The sequence below is a fragment of the Enhydra lutris genome, unplaced genomic scaffold (genome assembly GCF_002288905.1).
Source record: "Enhydra lutris kenyoni isolate GAN:26980312 unplaced genomic scaffold, ASM228890v2 scaffoldscaffold68, whole genome shotgun sequence".
NCBI classification, from domain to species: domain Eukaryota; kingdom Metazoa; phylum Chordata; class Mammalia; order Carnivora; family Mustelidae; genus Enhydra; species Enhydra lutris.
Genome location: NW_019154152.1, coordinates 11792588 through 11819153, shown reverse-complemented (window position 1 = coordinate 11819153; position 26566 = coordinate 11792588). Strand labels below are relative to the sequence as shown.

The 26566-nt window shown below is 40.9% G+C and overlaps 1 protein-coding gene and 1 pseudogene across 1 annotated transcript in view; both read left to right on the top strand.

The window, feature by feature from the left end:
- The window catches only part of LOC111159602 (FCH and double SH3 domains 2), a 284659-nt gene extending 261725 nt beyond the window's left edge, over positions 1-22934 (top strand). The window contains exons 14-20 of the mRNA XM_022522140.1: positions 11317-11451; positions 17114-17197; positions 17318-17495; positions 17796-18016; positions 18990-19119; positions 19260-19342; positions 21554-22934. Of these exons, the coding sequence (XP_022377848.1) occupies positions 11317-11451; positions 17114-17197; positions 17318-17495; positions 17796-18016; positions 18990-19119; positions 19260-19342; positions 21554-21637 (915 nt within the window). The 3' untranslated portion in view covers positions 21638-22934. The remainder of the gene's footprint in view (positions 1-11316; positions 11452-17113; positions 17198-17317; positions 17496-17795; positions 18017-18989; positions 19120-19259; positions 19343-21553) is intronic.
- LOC111159257 lies at positions 9823-10869 on the top strand (annotated as a pseudogene).
- Positions 22935-26566: the final 3632 nt, after the last annotated feature.

Here is a 26566-nt window from a genome sequence, read left to right as displayed (position 1 = left end):
TCTGAGTGTGAAGGAAGGAAATGAAAGAGATATGCCTAGTACAGTCTGTCAATGAGTAGTACATTCTGATAGTAAGTGTTGAGAGCTGTCCAAAGATATCAGCTCATGTAGGAACATCATATCCTATGTGAAGGGAGCATTTTGCAATCCCTTCCCCCTCTTTTCTTCCCTCTAGTCAGTATTACAGAGCCTGTGTCATCCTGCTTTCAGCTGAAGGTTATATTTGGTGGAAATTCTATTAATAATACATTAGTGCCCCTCTCATTGATGATGTCACTTCTCCAGGTTTCAATTACTGTGGTCAACCATGGAAGCAACTATCTGGAAGCAGATGATCCTCCTTCTGACTTTGTCAGAAGGTCAGTAGTGGCTTCACGCTCCATTATAATACCTACGTCATTCACCTCGCTTCATCTCATCATGTAGGCATTTTATCATCACACATCATCACAAGAAGGGTGAATATAGTACAATAAGATATTCTGAGAGAGAGGCCCACATTCACATAACATTTTTTACAGTATATTGTTATAATTGTTATAATTTATTATTAGTTATTTATCTCTTACTAGGCCTGGTTTATAAATTAAACTGTAGCATAAGTATGTGGTGTAGGAAAAAACATTCTATAGAGTTTGTTACTATCTCTCGTTTCAAACATCCATAGGGGGTCTCAGAACCTATTCCCCATGGATAAGGAGGAGAGGCTACTGTATAAATGAAGGAGAGATCAGACATAGGCACAGATTTGCTAAATGAAGTCCCAATATTTATTTAACCTGCTTTTAAATGACAACACTGAAATAATTTAGAGGGATTTGTGTCTCTTCACACTGGCAGCTAGCTGGCTAGGAGCATGAAGCAGAAATACACATCTGGGGACCAAATTATTTCTTCCATTATAAGATGCCAACAAAAGCATTAGTCATCAAGTTTAGAGTTCTCTTCCATCTGGAAAATGTGTTTAATTCTAGTGTTAGACATTAACAGTGTAAAGGGCCTTATTAGAAGATAAATGTTTTTAAAACATACAGTCTATTTACCTTATAGAACAAGGAAGAAACTAAACTTCCTTGGGTATTAACTCTTTGCCTTCTGTATTTTGCTCTAGCACAGAATACAGGATTCGGAAGAAAAAGAGAAAAAGAACCACAGTATATGGCAACGTTTTTTAAAAGGAGAGCAGTCTGCTAATAGAGTTATTCAACTGACGGTTAACTAGAGCTCATACATAACAGCCTGTGGTTAGATTGCTACCAGTAGCCCAGTCAGCCTTTCTGTCCATCATTCCTCCCTACTCTTATTTTCCTTTCTTCTCTTACTAAAAGACCATACCCAGTTTACAACCTAATTTTGAAATTATATGAATTTTAGAATAGAAACAGTTTTATAACTAGGTTATAAAAAAGTTAGAAAGTTCAGTAGAGATGAAGATGACCAAAGACTCCATTCTTACTAACGCTACTGTTAACAACTTGATATAATTCCATCCTCTTTCTACTCTTCTTCTTTTTTTTAAGATTTTATTTTTCACTTATTTGAGAGAGAGAGAGCACGCGACCGGGCTGGAGGTAGGGAGCTGAGGGAGCAGGAAAAGCAGGCTCTCCACGGAGCCGGGAGCCCGAAAAGGGCTGATCCCAGGACCCCGAGATCATGACCTGAGGTGAAGGCAGATACTTAACCAACTGAGCCACCCAGACACCCCTACCATCCTTTTTTTTTTTCTTAAACATATTTCATAATAAAGTTAATTTGTGTATTTTTTCATCTAGCATTCCAATTTGCTGGATGATCTCCATAATCTTTCTTTTAATATCTGCATAGTATTTGATCAAGAAAGCATACCATAATTCACTTAACTATTCTCTTATAGGTTCAATATTTAGATTTCTTCAAGATATTCTAAATAAATAATACTCTAAAAATATTTTTGTATATATTTCTTTTTTCCATACAGGGGATTTTTTTCTGTAACATAGATTCTTAGAAATAGAATTAATAGGTCAGGGTTACCTGGCTGACTCAGTCAGTGGAGTGTGCGACTCTTGATCTCGGGGTTGTAAGTTCAAGCCTCACATTGGATATAGAGATTACTTAAAAGTAAAAAATAATTAGGTCAGAGATTTATAGTTCTTTGTTTAAGATTGGTTTCTGTTCTTTCGATTATTTTCCCCTAGGTTCTCAAACTATATCTGATAGTGTTTACACAACTTCCTTGTCTCCAGCCATTTCCCCCAACTATTATACACAGACATCCTGACATCCGCTCTGTTGTGCAGCCTCCCTAAGAGTGTGAGCATTTTTCAGAGTTGCATAGAAATAAATTCTGGCTTCCATTATTGGGAAGACCATGCTGAATAATGTGTTTGAAAAGGCAAGGAAATTAAATATTTTTAACCATCAGGATAGTGGTTTAGTTTCCATTTGCCTCATTAATGCGTAATAGTCCTTGCAATATAATGGGCTTTGTTTTTGACATATGAAAATCTGCTTTGGGCTTACACTAATCCCAAAGAAAGGAAACAATGAATTTTTGTAATAAAATAAATGTAAACTGTAGAAAATAATAGAATACACCTGCAAAAATCTTCAGGCACTTCTGTGTTTACAGTTTTTCCAAATGGGCACTGGTCTTTTTATTGAATTAAACTCTATAACCCAAATAGCCCACACTACTAATGAAACTGACATTTCATATTTTCAGTAGGATCAATTTAATTCAATTCAGCAAGCATATATTGAACCTGCACTTCCTTGAGAACCTTTGCTAGGTGCTGGGAGTTACCAAACTGAGTATAATGTCTGCTGAGTTTGTAGCCACAGATTGAGAGAACCAGTCTCACTGACAGCAAGGACCAAAAGATGGGCATTGAGAAGCTGTGGAGTAAAGTGCCTAACATAAATCCCTATACATAGTACATGTTCAAAAATATTAATCCAAACCTCAAGATAAGTAGTTTAATTTTACCAACTAAGCTTAAAATACTAATGAAAGGAGGGAGTTCACAGATAAAGCATCTCTTCTGTACCAGGTACTATGTCAGGCACATTCATACATTATTTCAATTAATGATCACAACAGTTCTGAATGTATTTACAGATGAGAAGATAGACTTACAAGAATTAGGTTTCTTGCCCAACAGCACACAGCTAGTGTTGAGATAGCTAGGATTTGAACCCAGATACACCTGCCTCTAAAGCCTTGCTCTTTACCATACTTTCTTACTATGTGGATGACCCTTAATTCCTCTAACTTTTCTCATGATTCGTATGATTGCTGTGTATTCCTTTTTTTCTTTTTTTTTTTTTTATTTTTCAGCTTCTGTTGAATCATCACTGAGTGTCCTATTTTCAATGTAATTAAAGCATCTTGTAGTACTTGTAGCATCTTCAAGTACTGTGTGACCCATTGTCATTAAAATCCCCAAGCTTTGGGACATCTGGGTGGCTCATTCAGTTAAGCATTTGTCTTCAGCTCTGGTCATGATCCCAGGGCCCTCAGATGGAGTCCGGCATCAGGCTCTCTGCTCAGCAGGGAGCCTGCTTCTCCCTCTGCCTGCTGCTCTTCCTGCTTGTGCTCGCTCTCTCTCTCTCTGACCAATAAAAAAATAAAATATTTTTTGAAAATAAAAAATAAATAAAATTCCCTAACTTTACTGATATTTTTTAACAATTTTACTGAGGTATAATTAATATATAATAGGCTGTACATATTTAAAGTGTACAATTGATACATTTTGACATATGTACACACCAGTGAAAACCTTGCCACAGTTAAGATAATGAATATAACCACCACCTTCAGAAGTTTCCTAAAATTCATTTATTAGTTATCATAGCTTTTGCGTAGATTTTCTATGTAATCATATTTCCTCACCTCCTTCCAGCCCTTCAATCAACTACTGATCTGCTCTCATTATGGATTAGCTTGCATTTCCTAGAATTTTATATCAACAGAATCATACAATATGTACCTTTTTTTAATCTGTCTTCTTTCACTTAGCATGATTATTTTGAGGATCATGCATCTTGTTGTGTGTATCGATAGTTCATTGCATTTTTTTAATTGCTGAGTAGTGTTCCATTGTATGAGTATATCACAGTTTATCAGTTCACCCGGTGATGGGCATTTAGGTTTCGGGGAAACTATTACAAGTAAAATTGCTATGAACTTATGTTTCGAGCCAACCAGACAGTGGCTATATGTTTGATATTTTAAGAAACTGCCAAACTGGGGCGCCTGGGTGGCTCAGTGGGTTGAAGCCTCTGCCTTCGGCTCGGGTCATGATCCCAGGGTTCTGGGATCGAGCCCCACGTCGGGCTCTCTGCTCAGCGGGGAGCCTGCTTCCTCCTCTCTCTCTGCCTGCCTCTCTGCCTACTTGCGATCTCTATCTGTCAAATAAATAAATCAAAATAAAATAAAATAAAAAAGAAACTGCCAAACTGTTTTCCAAAGTAGCTGTACCATTTTACATTCCCATTGGTAGGTGTTCTTGCCCACACTTAATATAGTCAGTCTTTTTAATTTTAGACATTCTGATGGGTGTGCAGTAGTGTAGCATTGTAGTTTTAATTTGCATTTCACTGATAATGTTGAATATCTTTTCATATGCTTATTTGCTATCTCTAGATCTTTTTTTTTTTTAATTTTATTTTTCATAAACATATAATATCTTTTTATCCCCAGGGGTACAGGTCTGTGAATCACCAGGTTTACACACTTCACAGCACTCACCATAGCACATACCCTCCCCAATGTCCATAATCCCACCCCCCCAACCCCCCTCCCCCCATTAACCCTCAGTTTGTTTTGTGAGATTAAGAGTCACTTATGGTTTGTCTCCCTCCCAATCCCATCTTGTTTCATTTACTCTTCTCCTACCCCCTTAACCCCCCATGTTGCATCTCCTCTCCCTCATATCAGGGAGATCATATTATCTCTAGATCTTTTTTGATGAAGTATCTGTTCAGCTCTTTTGCCCATATTTTATTGGGTTGTTTCCTTTTTACTAAGTTTTGAGAGTTCTTTTTATATTCTATGTACAAACCCTTTATCAGATATATGATTAACATAATTTTCTCCCAAACCAAGTCTATGGCTTATCTTTTCATTTGAACAGTATCTTTCAAGGAGCATACATTTTTAATTTTAGTGAGGTCCAACTTACTGTTTTTTTTTTCTCTTATGGACTATGCTATGGTGTGGTATGGCAGCTTTGACTAAAAGTTATGATTTCTTTGACAAATCTTTGCCAAACCCTAGGTCATAAAGGTTTTCTCTTATATTTTCTCCTAGAATTTTTATAGTTTTAGGTTATACATTTAAATCTATGATCCAGTATCTTTGTATATGGTAAGAAGAATGAGTATAAGTTCCTTTTCATTGTTGAAAAGACTGTGCTTTCTCTGCTGAATTACCTTCACATCTTTGTCAAAAATCAACCATGTATGTGTGGGTTTATTTTCGGATTTTTTCCTCTATTCCATTGATCTATTTATATAGCTTGATGCTAGAATCTCCAGTACAATGCTGAATCAAAGTGGTAGAGCTGACCGATGTCCTTGCCTTGTTTCTGCACTTAGGGAGAAAGCATTCAGTCTTTCGTCATTAAGTATGATGTTAACAGTAGGGTTTTTGTAGATGCCCTTTACCATGTTGAGAAGTTTCCTCTATTCCTATTCAGTTCACTGATAGCAATGAATGTTGGATCTTGTAGAATGATTTTTCTTTTCAGTTTGTTTATATGACAGATTGCCTTGATAATTTTTCAGCTATTAAACCAACTTTGGATTACTAGTAAACTCCACTTGAATCATGATATATTACTCTTTATGTATTTAGAGGAATTGATTTGTTAAAATTTCCATAAGCATTTTTGTATTTCTATTCATGGCAGATACTAGTCTATAATTTTCTTTTCTTTCTCTTGTAATGTTTGTCTTACAATGATTTGAAAAGTATTCCTTCCCCTTCTATTTTCTGGAAGTTTAATGTAAAATCGTGTAGTATTTTTTTCTTCCTTAAATGTTTGCTATAATTCATCCAAGTAGTTATCTGAGCCTAGTTTTCTTTGTGGAAGGTTTTTTGTTTGTTTTTTGTCTTTAACAAAAAATTCAATTTCTTTAGTAGATATAGGGTTATTCAGCTTATTCTTGAGTGGACTTTGATCATTTGTGTCTTTCTAGGAGTCTGTCCATTCTAAGTTGCCAACTTTATTGAAATAAAATGTTTATAATATTCCTTTAATATTTGGTTATCTAGAGAATCTGTAGTGCAGCATCACTTCTCATTCTTGATATTTGTGTCTCTACTTTTTTCCTGATCATTCTGCTAGAGGTTTATCCATTTGATGGATCTCCATAAAGAAACAGCTTTTAATTTCATTTATTTTTTCTTTCACTGTTGTTTTTCTGTTTTCTGTTGTATTGATTCCTGCTCTGGTTTTTAACCTTTATTCCGATTCATTTGGATTTAAATAGTTGTTTCCTAAGTTGAGGAAATTATTTCACATCCCCCAGGGATCCTTGTCCTTCAGTGCATGAGGTCCAGGGTTCATATATTTTGAGCAGTTCTTTAGTTGTTTCTGAAAGGAGTTTACATCTGGTCCTTGATACTCCATCTTATCTGGAAGCAGAAATCTATGTTGCTGATATTTGCAACATCACCCTTTACAGCCTCCTTGTGTTGTATTTGGAATGATGTTCAATGTGATCACTTCTCTGTCCAAATGAAATTCAGAGGTTCTTCTAGTCAGTTATAAGGAGCTGCCTTCCTCTATATTGAATATCACCAGATTCTTTATGTAATTTCTTCTTTCCTCATCAAAAAAAAAATAATGATTTATTAAGTACATTCTATATATCCAGCATGTGTTATGGGTTTAAATATGTTACCTCATTTAATCCTTATGATAACCCTATGAAGGAGTACTTTTCTTCATTATTAGATAAGGTAATTGAAGTTGAGAAGTTAAATAATTTGCCTGAGGTCACACAACAGTAGATGGTATAGTCAGCATTCAGACTCAAGTCTGTCAGAGCCAAGAACCCAGTATTGCTTTCTAGTTCATTGTAGTTCCATAAAGTTGAGGAAACCCTTCAGAGGTTATTTTGCTGAGTCCAAACAGAGGGCTACTAATACCAACTCAGAAAGCTTTTTCTTATCTGCGCTTGCAAAGAGAGTAAGCATTTTACAACATCTAAGAAAGGAAAAACATTAGTACAACTAGAAGGAATAGTTTAAATTGAAGTTCTGTCAGGTGACAGGAAGGAAAGGGGCTAAAAGAACTATTGTTAAGAAACAGAGGAAGAATGTGATTTTAGAAATGCTGGGTCAAGAAAACTAACAGTGAAGTTACAGAGGGTGAAAGAGGGAAAAAGCAGAAGTTATTCATCAGTGACATACTTTGGAAAGCTGCTGGAGTGATGAAAAAGCACATGGTCCTGACCCCTGTTGCTGTCACTGCAACTTTTCATTCCCTTCCATGAGAATCAAACAATTAACTCAGAAGAAAGGGGAAAGAAAGGAATGTTTAGTATCAGTGTTGCCAAGAGAAAATAATTTTGGATTGATTCCCAGTGCCACAACACAGTGCATATTAACATTCCTTATATATTTTTGGAAACATGTTCTACCCACATTGGCTTTAATTTTAGTTTTTATAGATGTATGGGTGTTTTGTGTTGTTTTGTTGCAGTGCCCAGTTACGGGTTTTTTGTTTTTGTTATTTTTTTAAATGTTTGTAACCTTTACTAGAGTACAAAAGCAGTGTTTTCTAAGTATATGTAAATATGTTTATCTTTTATGGCAGTTTCTAGCATGTGATCCTCATCTCTTTTATTTAAAGATTTTATTTATTTATTTGAGAGAGAGACAGTGAGAGAGAGCATGAGAGAAGAGAAGGTCAGAGGGAGAAGCAGACTCCCTGAGGAGCTGGGAGCCCGATGCGGGACTCAATCCCAGCTCTCTGGGATCATGACCTGAGCCAAAGGCAGTCGCCCAACCAACTGAGTCATCCAGGTGCCCGATCCTCCTCTTTTATATGACACAATGCCCTTTTGGAAAATGATGGTATCATAGCCTGAAATGATTTGACTCAAGATTTGAGTCTTCGTCATTGACCTGACTGACCATAGATGAGTGATTTATGATTTTATTTATTTATTTGACAGACAGAGATCACAAGTAGGCAGAGAGGCAGGCAGAAAGAGAGGGGGGAGCAGGCCCCCCCACTGAGCAGAGAGCCCAATGCGGGGCTCGATCCCAGGACCCTGGGATCATGACCTGAGCCAAAGGCAGAGGCTTTAACCCACTGAGCCACCCAGGCGCCCTAGGTGAGTTATTTATAAGATGAGATGCACATGATTATCTCACTCAACTGTGAAGAATTTCCAGGAATAGTTATAAATGAGAATATTACAAGGGCTCTGAAATGTAGGCAATACATTTGACAGGAAATAGGTGCCATTTATTCTTTTAGAAAGCTCTGTGGAATTGTATTAGGGAACTAGCAGTTAAGAATAGAGTCAGTTTTAAACGTTAATAATTACTCAAGAGAAATCATTTTAATTCATTAGAAAGTATAATTGGACAATATAGGCAGCCTCTACCTTGCAACTCTCTGAAAGCCAGCTAGTCTTCCCTGACCTTCTCCAAAGGCCCCCCTGCACACTCAGCGTTCGGTGGTGGTGGTTTCTCCACTCTCGAGTATGAGCTCATGCAAAGCAAAGTGTGTCCTTTGTTTCATGTCTGCAAGCCTCGCACAGTGTTCAGCTTATTGTAGGGATTTGATATTTCAGTTATTCTGTTGTGAGGCCTAGTTCCGACTCTCCAGTCCTTACATCTTTAATGTTGTAAACATGCATGCCTTTGCATGTTTGAACATGGAGAAAAGTAGCTAAGTAAATGCTTATGTGTACCTAGAGACAAAGGAACTTTGCCTGTTTTGTTTCCTGTTGGATTTTTAGTTTAAAAAGTAAGACATGCTTATTCTAATAGTTCGGATAGTATAGAGTTACATAAAAAACAAGTCATCCATCTCTATTCTCCAGCCTTTGTTTTTCTTATTCTGCCTCCCCCTGTCAGATATTGATGTTCACATAAATACTGTTTGTACTTTAACATCATGAATAGTACTCTAGGTAAATACATTTTTACAAACAGTTATTGAATACTGTGCTGGACATGAACAATGGAATCATCATATGGGTACAGAACGGTTGCGAGGGTCCCTTGTTTACCCTCATGGCCTTGTGGCTGGAAACATGTGGCCATGTTTCCCAGCATCACAAGAGAATATTGTACCACATATCGCTAGCCTGGAAAGAGATCAAAATTTCAAGTGTGTTTTCTACTGAATGTGTATTGCTTTCACACTATCACAAAATTGTAAGTCAAACCATTGTAATTTGGGGACTGTAAATTACATGAGATGTTCAGCACTTTATTTTTACAAAATAGTCTTTGTATTAGGTGGTTTTGCCCAACTGTAGGCTAATGTAAGTGTTCTGAGCACATTTAAGATAGGCTAGGCTAAGCTATGATGTTTACTAGGTTAAGTGTATTGAATGCATTTTCAAACTCAGATATTTTTTGACTTATGATGGGTTTATTTGGCCATAACCACATTGTAAATTGAATAAGATCTACAGTCTTATCTCCTGTTGCTTTTACTTCTCCATAAGAGATTCACAAAAGTGAAGTTGCTAGATCGGGTGGTATGGTAGTTTTTAATTTCAGTAGGCTGATTTTTTTTAAGGACGTATCAGCTTACATTTCTACCAACAATAGAGGAGAGCCTGTTTTTCCAAATCCTTGGTAGCATGAACATTTCCCCATATGATCAGTTTAAAATGGTAAGAGGCCTTTATTAGTATTTAACAGTGAAAAGAAAAAGGACACTGATAAACATTTCTTATATATTTGAAAGACATTTTACTCTTGTTTGTTTGTGGTTTTTTTTTTTTTTAATATTTTATTTTATTTGACAGACAGAGATTACAAGTAGAGAGGCAGGCAGAGAGAGGAAGGGAAGCAGGCTCCCCGCCAAGCAGAGAGCCCGATGCAGGGCTCAATCCCAAGACCCTGGGATCGTGACCTGAGCCGAACGCAGAGGCTTTAACCCACTGAGCCACCCAGGCACCCTGTTTGTGGTTTTTTTGTTTTTTTGTTTTTTGTTTTTTATTTATTTGACAGAGAGAGAGAGAGATCACAAGTAGTCAGAGGGGCAGGCAGAGAGAGAGGGAAGCAGGCTCCCTGCTGAGCAGAGAGCCCGATGTGGGGCTCGATCCCAGGACCCTGAGATCATGACCCAAGCCGAAGGCAGAGGCTTTAACCTAAACACTGAGCCACCCAGGCGCCCCTGTTTGTGTTTTTTTTATGCAACTCTTTATATCGGGGTTGTGAGTTTGAGCCCCACATTGCATGTAGAGAATAGTTGAAAATAAAATCTGCTTTCTGGCAACTTTCCATGCTGCCATAATTGTGTGCAGGACTATCCTGGCACATGCTCTCAAGAGCAGTAACAATGCTGAAAAGAGGCAAAATGTCAGGTTCTTAGTAGGCCACGTTCCAAAGTCATCATCCAGTTTCTCACTGTGATGGTGAAGCCTCGTTACATTGGTGAATTTGAAATCACTGATAATCACAGAGCTTGAAAAATTGTTGTGAACCTCATGGGCGGTTAAACAAGTGTGCAGTGATCAGCCCCAGATTTGATATACAACTGAAAGATCTAGAAAAATGGCTGAAGAACCTGCTCCCAACCTGCCAGTTTGGTTTCATTGTACTGACAACCTCAGCTGCCATCATGAACCATGAAGAAGCAAGACAGAAACACAAGAGGGAAAATCCTGGGATCCTCTTTCTAGGGATGTAATATATTCATGCAAATAAAGTGCCTCAATGGAAAAAGAAATGAAAGAAAACCTTAGGGGCGTCTGGGTGACTCAGCCGGTTAAGCTTCCAACTCTTGGTTTCAGCTCAGGTCATGATCTCAGGGTTGTGAGATCAAGCCCCGTGTTGGACTCCATGATGGGTGTGGAACCTGCTTAAGATTCTCTCTCTCCCTCTGCCACGCCCCCCACCCTGCTGTCACATGTGCACGTGGATGCTTGCTTGCTCTCTCAAAATCTTGAAAAAAAAAAATCTTGTCTTTTCATAACAGGAGAAATGCAAGTGAGAATAGATACTTTTTTCTGTGTATAGTTGAATAAGTAAATTATATTTTGAAATAATCAGGTTTTAAGTGTTTTTTCCTGCTTTCCACCATTTTTTTGAAGTAAAGAAGCTAGCCATTGACGTCTAATTTTCTCTAGCTTAATGCAGATCCTGAAAGAGAGGAAGGAGAAGAGTTTGAAGACAATATGGATGTTTTTGATGACAGCAGTTCCAGCCCTTCTGGCACCTTAAGAAATTATCCACTCACCTGCAAAGTTGTTTATTCCTACAAGGTATGTATTTCTCTAACCTATTGCTCATATTAAATTGTGGCAACTCTGAAGACACACGTGACTAAGTCTGCCCAGCCTCTTGTACTGTGCTTACTATAAAATTGGTGTTCAGTTAACATTACAGATAATATAACATAATGTTGAACAGTCTAGGCTCTGACATCAGCCTGCCAGGATTAAAATCCTGTCTCTGCCACTTACAAGCTATATGACCAAACTAGTCCCTTGGTCTCTGTGAGTCTCGGTTTTCTTACCTATATTATGGGGATAATAGGGCTAGTTCGAAGATTAAGTGAGATAATACTTATATAGCAAATATATATAAGCAAAAGTACTTATATAAGTACTAAGCAAAGTACTTAGTACTGTGCCTGACATCTAGTAAATTTTCAGTAAGGTAATCTTACCCTTATTATCAGTTGCCTGCTTTGGCACAAGACCCTCCATTAGGATGACTCTCCAAACTGATACTAAAAGAAAATTGATTTACAGAACAGTTTTGTTAAACGTTACTAACCACCTCTTGTTTCCATGGTAAGCAGGGACCTAGATAAATAGATGCCAGAATTTCAAGACTCGGTTTGGTGTAATAGTTCTTTTTTTTTTTTAACATATAATGTATTATTTAATGTACATATAAGTACAGGTCTGTGAATCTTCAGTCTTACATAATTCACAGCACTCACCATAGCATATACCCTCCCCAATGTCCATCACCCAATCACCCATCCCTCCCCTCCCACCCCCCAGCAACCCTCAGGTGGTGTGATAGTTCTTCACCTCTCTCACCCCTGTTCTACTTTCACATAAACTTTTTTACTCATAAAAAGTAAATTGAGTTTCCTGCCCCTCATCCAGTCCATCTGCCAGCCTTGTTGACTCTACCTCCAAAACATATACTGAATCCATTAACTTTTCACCATCTTGGTTTAGGCCATTACTTCAGTTACTGTATACAAAAAAAAAAAAAAAAAAAAAAAAACGTAATTAGCATCCCTTCTACATACTTACCTCCCTCCCAACAGTCCATTGTCCACTCTGCAACCAGAATTATCTTTAACACATAAAGGAGATTATTTTATTCCCTTGCCTAAAAACCTTTTGTAAGCTTTCTGTCACACACAGAAAAACAAACTCTTCCTAGAGTCTATAATGTTCAGATTGATCTGAGCCCTGACAGTCTCCCAGCTTCATGCCAGACCGTTCCCCTAACCAGACCACTCACCACACTTAGCCACTGTGGCACCGTGCTCCTTCCTAACTTGACAACTCTGCACTTGCTGCTTCCTCTACCTAGAACCATCTTTCCCCAAAATTTTGGTTGGCTGCATACTGTTCTTCATTGAGGCTTAGCTCAAATAGTGCCTCCTCGGGTCTCCCCTGAGAACCTAAATACAAGCCAACTTCTCATTTACTACTCTCTTCCCATTGCCCTTTTCCCTCTTTTATTTACTATATAGCACTTATCACCAGCCAAACTTAATCTTACTTGTTTTCATATTTCTTTGTTCTGACTCCCCACTAAAGGGCCATAAAATCAGAAACTTTGTCTGTATCTGTGTACCCTGTCGTGTGTCTTCAGCAAGCAGGATGGTACCTAGCACACAGCAGGTCCTCAGTAAATAATTGTGGGACGAATAAATGAATGATGTAAGGAAGGCATAAACAAATGAATTGTCCTCTAGCTCCCATGTTGATGGACACCCAGGGCTTAAGGAACAACAATAGAGGAAGCGTCTGGAGAGAATCTTCAACAGTCATTCATGGGAGACAGTCTCACTCCCACTGCCCACTGTCCCTGAAAGGCCAAAACTTGGCAGTATATACTCTTCAACATCAGACCTTTTAGTTTGACATCCTTTCATTATATACTTAAATCATGAACACTTACCTCTTTTCTAAAAGGGTTGGGTTTTTTTCTCAAAGTAAACCATTTTGATAATCTTTTGAAAATTGCAAGGCATCTTCTGAGATCGTTGGAAAGGTGTTATAGAGTATGATAATACTAGGGTTGGGAATGTTTTCCCAGCTCACCTCCCAACATTATATTTACTTTGAAGTTCCAGAATTAAAATTTAAGGTCCTTAAATGGAGAGGAACCCAAGAGTCTGAGTGACTATAAATAGCTCACATCCATCCAACATTCCCCCTATCGGCATATGCCAGGCATGTCCCTATCATAAAGCAGACTATAAAAATCTATTTAACTAGTTAATCACTGAACAAACATTTAGTGCCCCAAGTTTCAGGGATGCAAGAATTATTGTGACAAAATTTCTGCCCCCACCCCCCAAGAATGGATAGTCTGGAGGTAAACATTTAGCTGAAAAACATTAAGTAAACATTAAGCTGAAAAATAGAGTATGTATTAAAATATTCATAGTAGAGGTTAAAATTACAAATTTTTCCTGTTATAGGAGAAATTTCATAGATGAGATGGCACTTAAATTAGGCCATGAATAAGATCTTACTAAATAAAGTGAGAAGGGAAAGAGCCTTTCTAAGCAAAAAGAACAGCAGATACAGGGACCCAGTTTAATGGGAGTCTGGGGTGCTTGGGAAATGTTGCATTCAATAATGGGGGGGCATCAGCTGGAAATAAAGATGTTTACTGTCAGATAGTAAAGGGCCTTGTAGACCAGACTGAAGTATGGTTTTTATCCTGACTGGTAGGAACCTTTGGATGTCCTAAAATCAGATTGGCTTTTAAGAAGGTAACCCAGGCCATGGTATTAGATACTATACAGGACAGATTAGAGAGAAATGAACTGTAAGTCTAGTGGTGGTTCCAATAGTCCAGACCTGGAAAGGAGGCCTGGATTAATCTGGTGCAAACAAAGAAAAGTTTTATTTAAGGATTAGATTCAGAAGCCTTAAAAATGCTCGTAACCTTTGGCCCTACTAGCACATATCTTAAGGAAATGATCCACAATATAGAAAACAGGTTTTGGATAAAAAATGTTCCTTCATCATAGAACCATTTTATAATAGCTCAGAGTTGGCTATCTAATAAAGGAATAGCTAAATAAATTAACGATTCATATAATATAGTAATATGCATAAAATATTATGAAGATAATTAAAAATTGCATTAATAAGAGGTTTTTTTGGTTTTTTTAATAAGAGGTTTTTTTATGCAGAAAGAAATATGTTGTGCCAGAAGAGTAAGATGCCAGATTACATGTACCTTAAGATTTCAGTTATACATATTTCTAGCTTTTCTACAAGGAAGATGTATTATTTTAATCAGGAAAAAGTACATTGTTTTAAAAGACGATGGGAGATTTAGAGAGAGAGTGGTGTGAATGGAGCACGGGGCTGCTTCTAGAGTTGTGGTTTTCACAGGGTATTAGGACTTCAGGAGGCAGTGTGAGAGTGTGTGTTTCTTTAATAAGCATTTCCTGACCACTTGCTCTCTTTAGTTGGGATACATGAAAAAAATTACATTCCCTGCAGTAACCCTACAAGGGCAAACAACTAAGCAGAGTGCCATGGTAGTTCATGGTAGTTAAGTACACAACAAAAGGAGGAAGAAGCCACCAACTCATTGTGGGTGGTCTGGAAAAACATAATAGCTGGGTCTAAAATCATGAGTAATAGTAATAGCTACCATCTGTGAGGTATTGTGTGCCTGGTACCGTATGTATGTTATTCTAAGCTCTTCAATGACGCAATATGGAAGGTACTATCAACCAACACATTAATTCAACAAATATTATTTGAGCACCTTCCATGTAACATCCTGTGCTTTTTTCTATGCTTGGGGATATGGCATGGATAAATACAGATGAAAATCTCTGCCTTCACGGAGCTTACATTCTAATAGGAATAAAAAAGAAAACTGAGGCTCAGAGAAGTCTTATGGTCACTTGCCCTTGGAAACAGACTGAAGCTGGACTTGAATCCGCAGTCATCTAAATCTATTCACCAGATGGGAAACAGGGAGTGGGGCCTGCTGGAAAGAAGAAACAGCCTTGGAAAAGCCTAAAGACAAGGAATAACGTGTGTTCCAGAGAACAGGGAATGGTGTGTGGGTCCAAAGCATTGAGAACCCGCGGTGACCAAGTTCTGTAGAATCTTGAGATCCTTGCAGAGGACTTGACCTTGTCAAGTGGAAGACTTAGTCACTGTTTGGGGATGATGTGATCAACCTAGCATCCTCTGGTATTATATAATAGCACTGAACAACGTGCATGGCCCTCCATGATGTTTTTACAAGGGCAACAGTATATTTAAAGGTATTCTTATCCTTCCTGCTTTGAAGGATACACACACACAAAAGTCCCATTGTATCGATAACTTTTTTAAGTCTTGCCACAGAATTAGGGAAAATGTCTGTTATACTGTTGCCTTTTGCTGGTGTAGTCAAAGCATAGTGCAGTTTCACCTTAGCAAAGAAATTCCCTTGGAAAAGCGGTCATGAATTCAATGAGCTTTTTTTCCCCTCAGTTTCGAAATCAGGTAATTTACTTAAAATTCTGGTCCTGGAGGATTTCTGTGACTGGTCAGCCATGTTCAATACTATTTAAACATCTCAAGAAGCTGTGGCAACAGCCAGAATCTGGGTTTGATGAAATATTATAATGCACGTGAAATGGGAAATGAGTCTTAATAAAATGACCCATTATCTTGCCTTATTTTTGCTTGTGTAACTTGGAGATAATATACACTTGGAGATTGTGATATTTGAAAAACTATGTGGTCTTATAGTTTGGTTGTATAGTTGTAACTAATCTTGGGACTTGGGGAATGCTTTTAAGCCTGTTGACCAGAGAGCCAGATGATGCCAGCAGGCCTCTCCCTGTTACATGTGACAGCAAGTCTCTTTAGGAAGCACAGCCACACAGTTTCTCTCCAGCCCCTCTGCAGAGCCCCTGAGTGTCTGCTCTGATTCTGCAGTCTCAGGAACAGTATTGGGGTCGCCGGTGCTGGTGGGTCCTGCGGTCAGAGATAATAAAACTATCCCAATTAGCAGCTTGTACAGAAGCATCTCAGTGGACCAGCCCAGTCTCCACAGTTAAGCTAGAGCATAAGAAATCCAAATTGTGACCAGTCTCAGTCATTTCCTTCCCAGCTTTCTTCTCTTGGCCATTGTTTATCAGACAGTGGTTCCAGATCAGTTCTCGGCACTGCTCAAGCTGTCATCCGGTCCATGTACATAGCTGTTTGCATTTTCACAGTCCGCACCTCCATGCAGTGCTCTGTGCGCTTCTGATGCTGTGCTTGCTGCCCTGCCTGTGCTTCCCAGATCCTCATGGTTCTCAGCTTATTCATCCCATACTGACCCTCCCATCCTCCCCAGAATGGCAGGATTATCATTTTGAAGAAATGGAGGCATCAAGAAGTTGAATAACCTAACCACTAGATACGTAAGCTGGAGCCGGGGCCCCGGTCCCCTGCTTCCAGCAGAGTGCTGTGTTCATGGCACTTGATGGCCTCTTGAGGATTCCGTTTCTCCAGTTTTTGTTGTGGCTTTATTTTGTTTAGTTTTTTAAAGCAAAACTTCACCTCATTGCGATAGTTTTACAACCCTTAAATTTTTATGTTCAGTATGTTTTCCAAAATCATTTCAGTATTTTGATCCCCAGTTTTTGTTATGACCAGCACACATCTGCTCTTTATCTAACCTTTTTAATTTTTCCATGACCATCCTACATTGCAGGCTTCTCAACCAGATGAGTTGACCATTGAGGAACATGAGGTGTTAGAAGTGATTGAAGATGGAGATATGGAAGACTGGGTAAAGGTATATTCCTTTGCTCATATCGCCCCTTCTCATGACATTTTTAGGAGTTTGTTTTGGTTCCTGTTTTGCCCTGTCCAGATTGTGTGTGCAAACCTATTTTGTCACATGTCTTTTACTCAGGCTCGAAATAAAGTTGGCCAAGTGGGTTATGTGCCAGAAAAGTACCTACAGTTTCCCACCTCGAACAGTCTACTGAGTATGCTGCAGTCCTTGGCTGCCTTGGACAGTCGGTCACACACATCCAGCAATTCCACGGAGGCCGAGCTCGTTTCAGGCAGCCTCAACGGAGATGCCAGTGGTAAAGACTGAAACAAGGCACTCTTTATTTGGTCACATTTGGCCTAAGCAGTATTGCCCCGGAGTCAGCCTTCAGTGGGTTAAAAAGCAAAACTTTATTCCTGTTTTATGTTTTCTGTTATTTGGTCACATTTATCCTCTACAGTAGAACCCTGAAGTTGATCTTCAGTGAGTAAAAAAATGACCACTGTACTGTCACCCTATATGATGGTCTTCTGGTTGTCATGTGAGCATAGGGGTGGTTGCAGAAGGAACCTGGCTGTCCATGTCCTTATGCATTTTTCTCCCTCTTGCTACCTAGTCTGTTTCGTGAAAGCACTTTATGACTATGAGGGCCAGACAGATGATGAATTATCCTTTCCTGAGGGAGCAATCATCCGAATCTTGAACAAAGAAAACCAGGATGACGATGGCTTCTGGGAAGGGGAATTCAGTGGGCGGACTGGCGTTTTCCCATCGGTGCTAGTGGAAGAACTTTCAGCCTCAGAAAATGGTGACACTCCACGGATGAGAGAGATTCAGGTACGTGAGAGGAGAGAAAACTGAATTTAAAGGTGTTTAAAGAAAATTGCCCCCAAGTGGTGGTTGACCCATGCAGACTGGGGCTACAGTCTCAGCCCCACCTTCCCACTCCAGCCCTCTGTTGCCAGGTTTCTGCAAAACTGAATTTGGAAAAGCAGAGACTCACCAACCCGGTTCCTGGGTAATGGCCATATTACACCTCCATTTGTCCACTTTCTGTGCTCTGAATCAGTTAACCGAAAGGATAAATTGTATGTGACATACAAAAGAATGGTTTGGTAGAAAGACAGAAACCAGAGAGGGATGTATTGTCTCTGTAGTTAGTTTAGGGAGTGAAAAATACTGCTCTTTCCATCGCTGTCAGAGCCTGCCTGCCAGTCCTTTTTAGAGGACTAATGAGCCTGCCGGAGCCCCCTTACACTGATGTGGCTCTGTGCTCAGCTCATCATAGCAAAACTTGACTTCACAGGAAAACCCTAAATCGGGTGGGTCACTGCAGGCCTGGCAGATCCAGGACCAGAAGGAACATGTCTCTCCACCTTGTTTGTGTGACATTGTGACCACTTAGTCTGACATTTACAAAACCTGAGGAAGTCAGAGACAGCCAGTTATTTTATTTTCACAAAAAAATAGAACTTGTCCCCTTTCTTTGTTCTTCACTTGATTTATTGAATTGACCAAGTTAGTAGATTTTCAGTAGAACTCTAGAGAATGGTTTGACCTGATGACTATTTACGATAAACTGTAATCAGTAGTGTAATGAGATCTCTGAGGAAAAAGTTAAATGCATCACAAAATCAGTTTTGGGATTGTTATCCTAAGCTCACGTGCTTCTAATGAGGCCAATAAAAATTGTGTATAGTTCTATCTGAGCTGCAGAGAAAAGTAGTATGTTTGAGTTAGTCAGAGAAGCCAGCTGGCCTCTCCTTCCTGAGGTGTGAGCACTTGGTAGTTTCTCTTTCCTTTGTGGCAGATCTCTCCTTCTCCCAAGCCGCCGGGCTCCCTGCCTCCACTGCCGCTGTATGACCAGCCTCCCAGCAGCCCTTACCCCAGCCCAGATAAGAGGAGCTCCCAGTACTTCCCACGCTCTCCCTCAGCAAATGGTAAGGGTTCTCCTGGCATGGATCTAAATTCATTTTCATTCAGAAATCCACATGTTCACCTGAAGAGCAGACAGATCTGCATTAGCATTCTTACTGCTCAACAACACAAATAAAATGAGCTGCTTGGTTCCTCCCCTTAGAAAACAGCTTCCTTGCCGAATCGCCGGGATTTTCACAGGCATCAAGGCATACTCCTGAGACCTCATATGGCAAACTGCGACCTGTAAGTCTCTTATCTGGCAGGGTTACAGAATGCACAGTTTTTCTAAGTTGAAAGTTAAAAACTAATGTCCCCCTGTGGCCACTGTGCTACGCTCATTCCCCCATGCAAGGGTCAGGTGGGTTGGGGACAGTAAAAAGAGCTCTTAAAAATGAAGGCTATAAGGGGTACCTGGGGGGCTCGGTCGGCTAAGCTTAGACCTTTTCACTTTGGCTCGGGTCTTGATCTCATGGGTCAAGGGATTGAGCCCCGTGTCCTTGGACTTCTCGCTCAGTAGGGAGTCTGCTTGAGGATTCTGTTCCTCCCCCAACTTGTGAATGCGAGTGCTCTTTTTTTCTCTCTCCAATAAATAAATCTTTAAAAAAAAAAAATGAGGGCTATAAAAATCAGCACAACTTGGAAGGTCTAGTCTACACTGGCACTTTTCTCACTGAGCCCTGGTGAGATAGCCATGGAAGTGTATTTAACTACAAGCTCTGTGAGTGTCAGAGTGGTCTGTGAAACAAGAGCACTTTTTCTTAGCGAGCATTTATTGAGAACCTATTTTCCAGGCTTATATTTGGCCTTTTTTGAGGAACAGAGATGAAATGAGATATACTTCATGCTTTTTGATATTTAAGAGCTTCTATTCTCAAGGAGAATCTACTTACAAATAATCACCTCTACTCACCCTTCACTCCGTGCCATCAACTCCTTCCCCCCAACTCCCTGTGAAATGGCTCCAAGGTCATAACTTTCCCATACGCACCCAGTGCATTTATTTTCCTTGAACTGCTTATCAGCATTTGACACCATTCCTTGAACTACTCACTTCCTTTGGCTTCATTCATTCAGACATGTATCGAGTGCCTTGTTAAAGACTTTGGCTCTTTATCCTAAGTGTAATAGGAAGCCATTGCAAAGTTGTAAGCAGGACAGTGATGTGACTGGTTTTGCATTTCTGAAACATTGCTATGGCAACTAAGTGAGAGTGAATGGAAGGTGGCAGAACAGACATGTGGAGCCATTAGGAGGCCGGAGCAGTGGTCCAAGCAAGAGGAGATGGCAGCATAGACTGCTGGGTATGGGTGGGAATGGGGAGAAGTGGGCCAGTTTGTTCCACAGTCCTTTGCTCATTTGCTTTCTGCTCTCTGGCCCTTTCTTTTTCACTGAACTATATAGGTTTCTCTGCTTCAGCCCATCTCTGCTGATGCTCCTTGGGGTTCTTCCATGGGCTGCTTGTCCTGAAGTCATTAAACTCGCTCTCCCTCTTCCAACTCATCTATTCCCACAGCTTTGATAACCATTCATTTACTGACAACTTCCAGACTTACAACTGTCAATCCAGTCTCTTCCCTGAGCTTCGGCCTTGTGGACATCTCAGTGTATACATACCAGAGCCCCAAACTCAGCAACAGTGGATTAGTTGTCCTCCCTCCCAGACATGCTCCTTCTCTCATATTGCCTGTCTTAGTGAGTGGAACCTCCTTTCTACCACTGCTCTGGCATCACTCCTGATAGCTCCCTGGCCCTGCCTCCCACAAATAGTCAACACCAAATCCTGCCACATTTACCTTGGAGACAACTGTCAAGTCTCTTTTTCTCTCCTCCCACCCCCACCAATGGCTAGGTCAGGCTAACATTAACTCTCACTTGACTACAAGAGCTTCCTAAGTTGTCTTCTTACCTATACTCTTGCCCACCACCCCCCTCTCCTCCAAACTATTATCCCAGTCATCCTTTCACACCTTTACTACTGCTGTTTAAAATCCACCAAAGCCTCCTTTTTGCCCACAGAGTAAAGCTCAAATTTCTTAACATGGCTTTATGAGGCCTCATGACTTCACCCCAGGCCACCTCTCTAGTCTTATCTCGTGCAGCTCTCCTTCCAAGACAGGCTGAAAGATGTTCAGTTCTCCAAGCATTGCTCTCTCTGGGTTCCACTTCCAGGCCTTTCCTTTGGATGAGGCTTTTAGGGCTATGGTGACTCTTAGGCCCATGAAGCTTTCAGCCGAGGCAAGAACCTGATTTGTGGGTTCCACATTTCAACAGAACAGTAACTCCTTGGTGTGAAAAATAGTGAGAATTACTTTGGAAGCACATGCTTTCATATTCAGAGCATTTGAGACCCCTGGGGTGGCCATGACTGTGGATAAACTGACCTGTTGGGATGTGGATGCTTCAGGCACTGAATCAGGAAGCTGACTGACGATCCATGTATTTGTTTCTGCTCAGGTCCGGGCAGCTCCCCCTCCACCTACACAGAACCACCGAAGGCCAGCAGAGAAGATTGAGGATGTAGAAATCACACTGGTGTGATGATGGGTTTACCCAGCCATTACTGCTACAATCATGGCCAGGCTTGGCGTTTGGCCGTTCTTGTTCTTTAGGCACCTTTGCATGATGATGACTCTTGAACAGAGCAAAAACAAGGAGGAGCATGGGACTGGGTAGCCTGGTGCACTCCTCCCACGTTTTGAATATTTTGTGCCTTTTTTTGTTGTCATTTTCTATGTCATCTCTCCTACCATAGCACAAAGCCTAGTGGGCCCTAGAAGCAGAGGGGGACAGCCCTCAGGCCTATCAGTGGTCCATTTTTATATGAGACTGGAGACCAGGCCTCATTCGGGGCACGGTCACAGAGAAACTGATCATGGGCACTCGTACAGTATATTACTGTGGCCACAAGGATGTGGCAAAGATCCTCATCTTTCTTCAGGTGGCTTTTGCTCATCTGATTGAGTTTAATCAGATCATGTTGGCTACATAAGGAACTAGAAGGAGGGATTTCAGGAGAGGCTGGCTCCTCCCCACAGTTAGTCCCCAGACTGAGAAAGTGAAACGTTATTGGAAAAAAAGTGGACTGCCCTGAGTTTATCGCCAGTTGCATTAATGCACATCTCTTCCACAGCTAACAGATTTAAAACAGTAACAGTGTCCTTTGTATTAATATTTACGCCATTCATTTAGTGTTAGTGGAGCTAATATGGAGGGGCTGCACTCATAGCCAATTCTGATCCATCATATAGACTAATAGAAAGGAGGCTGCGGCTGAAGCAGAAATGGAGCTTCCGGATCTGAAACGAGCTGATTTAATGTTCTTTTTGTATTTGGGTATTTTTTTCATCTTAATTTTTGCAGCATATATTCTCCTGATCAATACCTTTTGAGTCGGAACCTCTAGATAAATTGGGGACACATTCTTCCCTTGTTGAGCTTCTCTACTGGGGAGGCCCCTCGCGCTGTTTTATTCCCAAGCCCAAGCCCAGCCGGCCAGCCCGCGGCTGCTCCAGACCAGCAGCCAAACCCCACAGAAAGTACAGCTTCCCAGCTCCCCCTGACTCGACGTTTCCTTGGGAGGAAGAACCTGTGGCTCATGGAGGAAACCAGCTGCCCATGCAGAAGGACTAAAGGATGGCACACCGCACACAAGTGCAGACTGACAAGTTCTCCCTATCACCAGGAGAGCCGGGAGGAGCGTTCTCCACAGGCTGGCGAGCTCACAGTGGCAGGTGGCCCCGAGGAGGTCTCTGTGGGCGCTCCACCTCCTGTGGAAGATAGGGAGAGCTGAACCCAGCGACGAGGGGGTTTTGCAGTTGCTTTTTTTTTTTTTTTTCTTAAGAAATCAAATTTGCAGAATTCAGTCTAAAAGTTGTATTATGCTTTGAAAACTCCATCCCTCCTAAGAATCTTTAAAAACTTGAAATGCTTGCCAAATGTCCCCATGGGATTTTTGACCAAAAGTCAGGTTATAGCTGGAGAAATCTTCAGTTAGTCGTTTGATCACTTCAGTGACAGTACCCAGTGACGAGTCTTCTCTGTGATTTGGGGTTTTTATTTTGTTTTTTGCATTTCTTAACCTGTTGATCTATTTGAGGTCTTTTTGTGTTTATCAAACTTATTCTTAAGTTTAAAAAATGAAAAGGGTGGCTTTTTTAAGATTTTAAAGTTCTCTGACATGTTAAAAATCTTCAAAGCACTTTAAACAATCCTCCAAGTGCTTAAATCAGGCAGTTCTTGCTACCCAGTCTTGTCTTCTCTCTTTAGCTAGCCAAATTGTCCTTGAATCTGGATTTTCCACGTTCTCAGAGAGTCATTTGAAATCTTTTGTTATATTTTAAAATATTTTTTGGAAGAGCTGCTAATTTTATTTAAAAAAAAAAAAAACAAAAGTTGTAAAAATATGCCTCCTTTTTAAACAGAACCCCTCCCTCCAGGACATATAATCCAGCATCACAGTGCACAGGGCCAGGCTCGGAGGGAGTGCCTCTGTGCAGATGTGCTTTCTTTACAGTGGCTGTAAAAAGTTTGTATTTATTATGTATAAAATGTTGAATAATAAAAAAAAAAAATTCAGTTTTCGAAGTTTTCCATATAAAAAGATTTGGGTAAATAGACCTTTCCAAACAGACAATGCTTTTTATAAAGACATTCCTAGGCCTTCCTTTTTTAAACCATAAAACAAATACAGAAAAGAGGAAATAAATTCCCAGTTACCGGCCTAGTCCCTCTGGCTGCCCACAGCCACATTTGAGGGCCAGGGCTCAGTCTGTTTAGGGAGGGACCCCACGGTTCTCTTCTTCCCAGAGCTGGGTATGTGCAATATGCATTCTTCCAGATATTTTCTGTGCATAAAACTTATACACATACACATTGCCTTCCTATATACATGGGATTATATAATTAAGTTTCCCTCTTTCTGTTTGAAGGCTCTCTTCTATTCCATGGTTTGGATGTATCATAATTTAAGCCTGCTATAGTGATGGATGTTTAGGTTGTCTCCATCCATTTGCCATTAGCAAGTGAAAAACAACATCTTTGTACATCATTCTTTATAAATTTGTTCCAGTAAAAATATTGGGTAAATTCCTAAATATGTAATTTGAGAGTTAGAAAGCTATATGAGCATTTGATTTTGTTAGATTTTACCAAATTGGCCTCCGAAATAATGGTATCTGTTCACACTCCTACCAGCAGCATGAGAGATGGCAGCATGGACTTTGGAGTCAGAAGGTCGAGTTAAATCCTCACTCCCAATTGATGGCTGTGGGAACTGAGGCTCCATGTCCTGGTGGAAACCTGAGGATAATACTGTGGATCCAGGAAGGATGCACGGAGGCTGTGGCACCAGGTGGTCACCACCAACATTCCTCACTGTCACCTGCCCCCACCTTCTGTGACCTTCCCTTCACTGCTCGGGTCCTTGCTCTCTTCCAGCCTCATAGTCACACAGGGCTGTCAAGGGAAGGAATGTTCCACAGAAATATGGGAGGGTGTACATTGCATACCACATTTGAGACTGCTGTTGGCATCAGAGGCTTAGTCTTGACTGGGTGACAGAGTTAAACTAACTGTCCTACCCCAGCACCCCAGCTAAATTTTGGCTTCCTTCAAAAGAATTAACGGTCAAACAGTGAAGCCAAATTCACAGCACATCGCCTGGATCCCTTTCCTCTCTGACCTTTGACCCACCCCCAACCCACAAGCCAGCCAGAGAGGCAAGTAGGAGGATGTCATCTGGCTTTACCCCTGCCACCACTTGATGGGGACAACCTTCCCCTCTGGGCTTCTGTATCCCCAGCTTTGAACGGAGTGGAATGAGATGATTTCCAAGGGCTTATCCAGCTCTTCTGTTAAGCTAGATCAGCTCAGTTCCTAGACAGAGTGAAAACACCACACAGAAATATCACAGACTAACACACAGACTTCTCAGGATGGTCAGAAATTGAAATTCAAGCCATTGGACTCTCCAGCCTCCACCACCGCCCCCCATCTGACCCCGGAGAAAGCAAACCCTCCTCTGGATTATCACATCGCAGGCAATTGTGTTCACTCCCTGCCCAAGACCAGCCACAGCTGTCAGTTAGGGGGCTACTGCCTAACCTGAGTGGCTTCCCAACAAAATCTAGCTGTTCTGAATTTTTGCATTTATTTTGTTCATTACAAAGAAGCTTTTCACGACAAAAACACAACCAAGTTACAGAAATCTTAGTTTAGAAAAAGAGAATTGTAATTTGTCCTGAAATCCTACAGCTTGACGCAAGCAGTGTTAAGTTTCCTCCTAGACTGTTCTGTCACTGTTGATCTGCCAAGAACCCTATGAATGCCAAAGAGCATCTTGTTCCTGGACCATTTTCCCCTGGTCCCACTGGCCAAAAAAACAAGTACTTCTGCCGTGTCTGTTTCTAAGAGCTCTGGTCTGGGAATATTTTCCTGGAGTGTTCTCCTGAAACAACAGAAATGAAACCACAACTAGGGTTCACACGCTTTCCACGCTGCGTGCTAAACACCTAAGTGGCTTTTTTGTTCTCGTCACCCCCTTGCTCCTGTGAGGGGCAGGGAAGGAACCTGGTCAGAAGTCCTGTATTCAAGCCCCTGGCCACCCTGATCAGCCAAGGCCTGGCTCACCCCTTCGTCTTTCTGGGCCTTGCTTTCCTCATCTGTAAAGTGGGAATGAGAAGACAATACAAATGTCCTAAAATCCAGGAGGATTAACTGAAATAATGTGCAGAGAAGACGGAAATATGTTTGACCAGTAGATGTGTGTTCAGAGGAAGAAAACAACCTGTACACAGACATGGTATGCTGACTCTCCACAGGTGGGTCCACACCTGGTGCCACTAGGATTCTTCCAGAGAACTTCTTGAGGTCCATGACAACCTCTATTCAATCACTACTGGATATCAAATTCAAACTGCCCAGGTCTTGTTCTGGGCACTGGAGACATGAATGACTCAGATCTCATCCCCATCACCAAGGGTCTCACATCTGGTGGGGAAGACTCAGGAACAGCAGACTCCAGCTAAGGTGTGTCTTCCAGGGACATGACCAAGGGGCAGCGGGAGCCCAGAATGAGGGCTTCTGGTTGTTTCTCCCTGTCAAGTCTTAGGCTCACTCAAGTCTGATTGGCCGGGGCAGACAGAGAAGGCAGTACTCCTGCCTGCAGACCAGCCCCAGGGAAGAGCTGTGTCACCTCTGGTGAGGCCCAGAGCTCTGGGACTGCAAGTGTCACAGGTGAGGAAAATCCTCCTCCCCAACCCCGGAAGACACTGTGATTTGCCCAAGGTCTCTCGGTAGAATACCACTGGGAGCAGAGCCTGGAACAGACCAGGCCAGACCCTCTCTGCAGAACCTGAGGGCAGTTTTCAGAAAAGAGGGAGTCCTGGGTTTTTATCCCACCTCTGCTGTGTGACCCTGCACAGGACCCTGGCCCCTCTCTGGGCCTCAGCCCACGTGCACAGCAAGGGA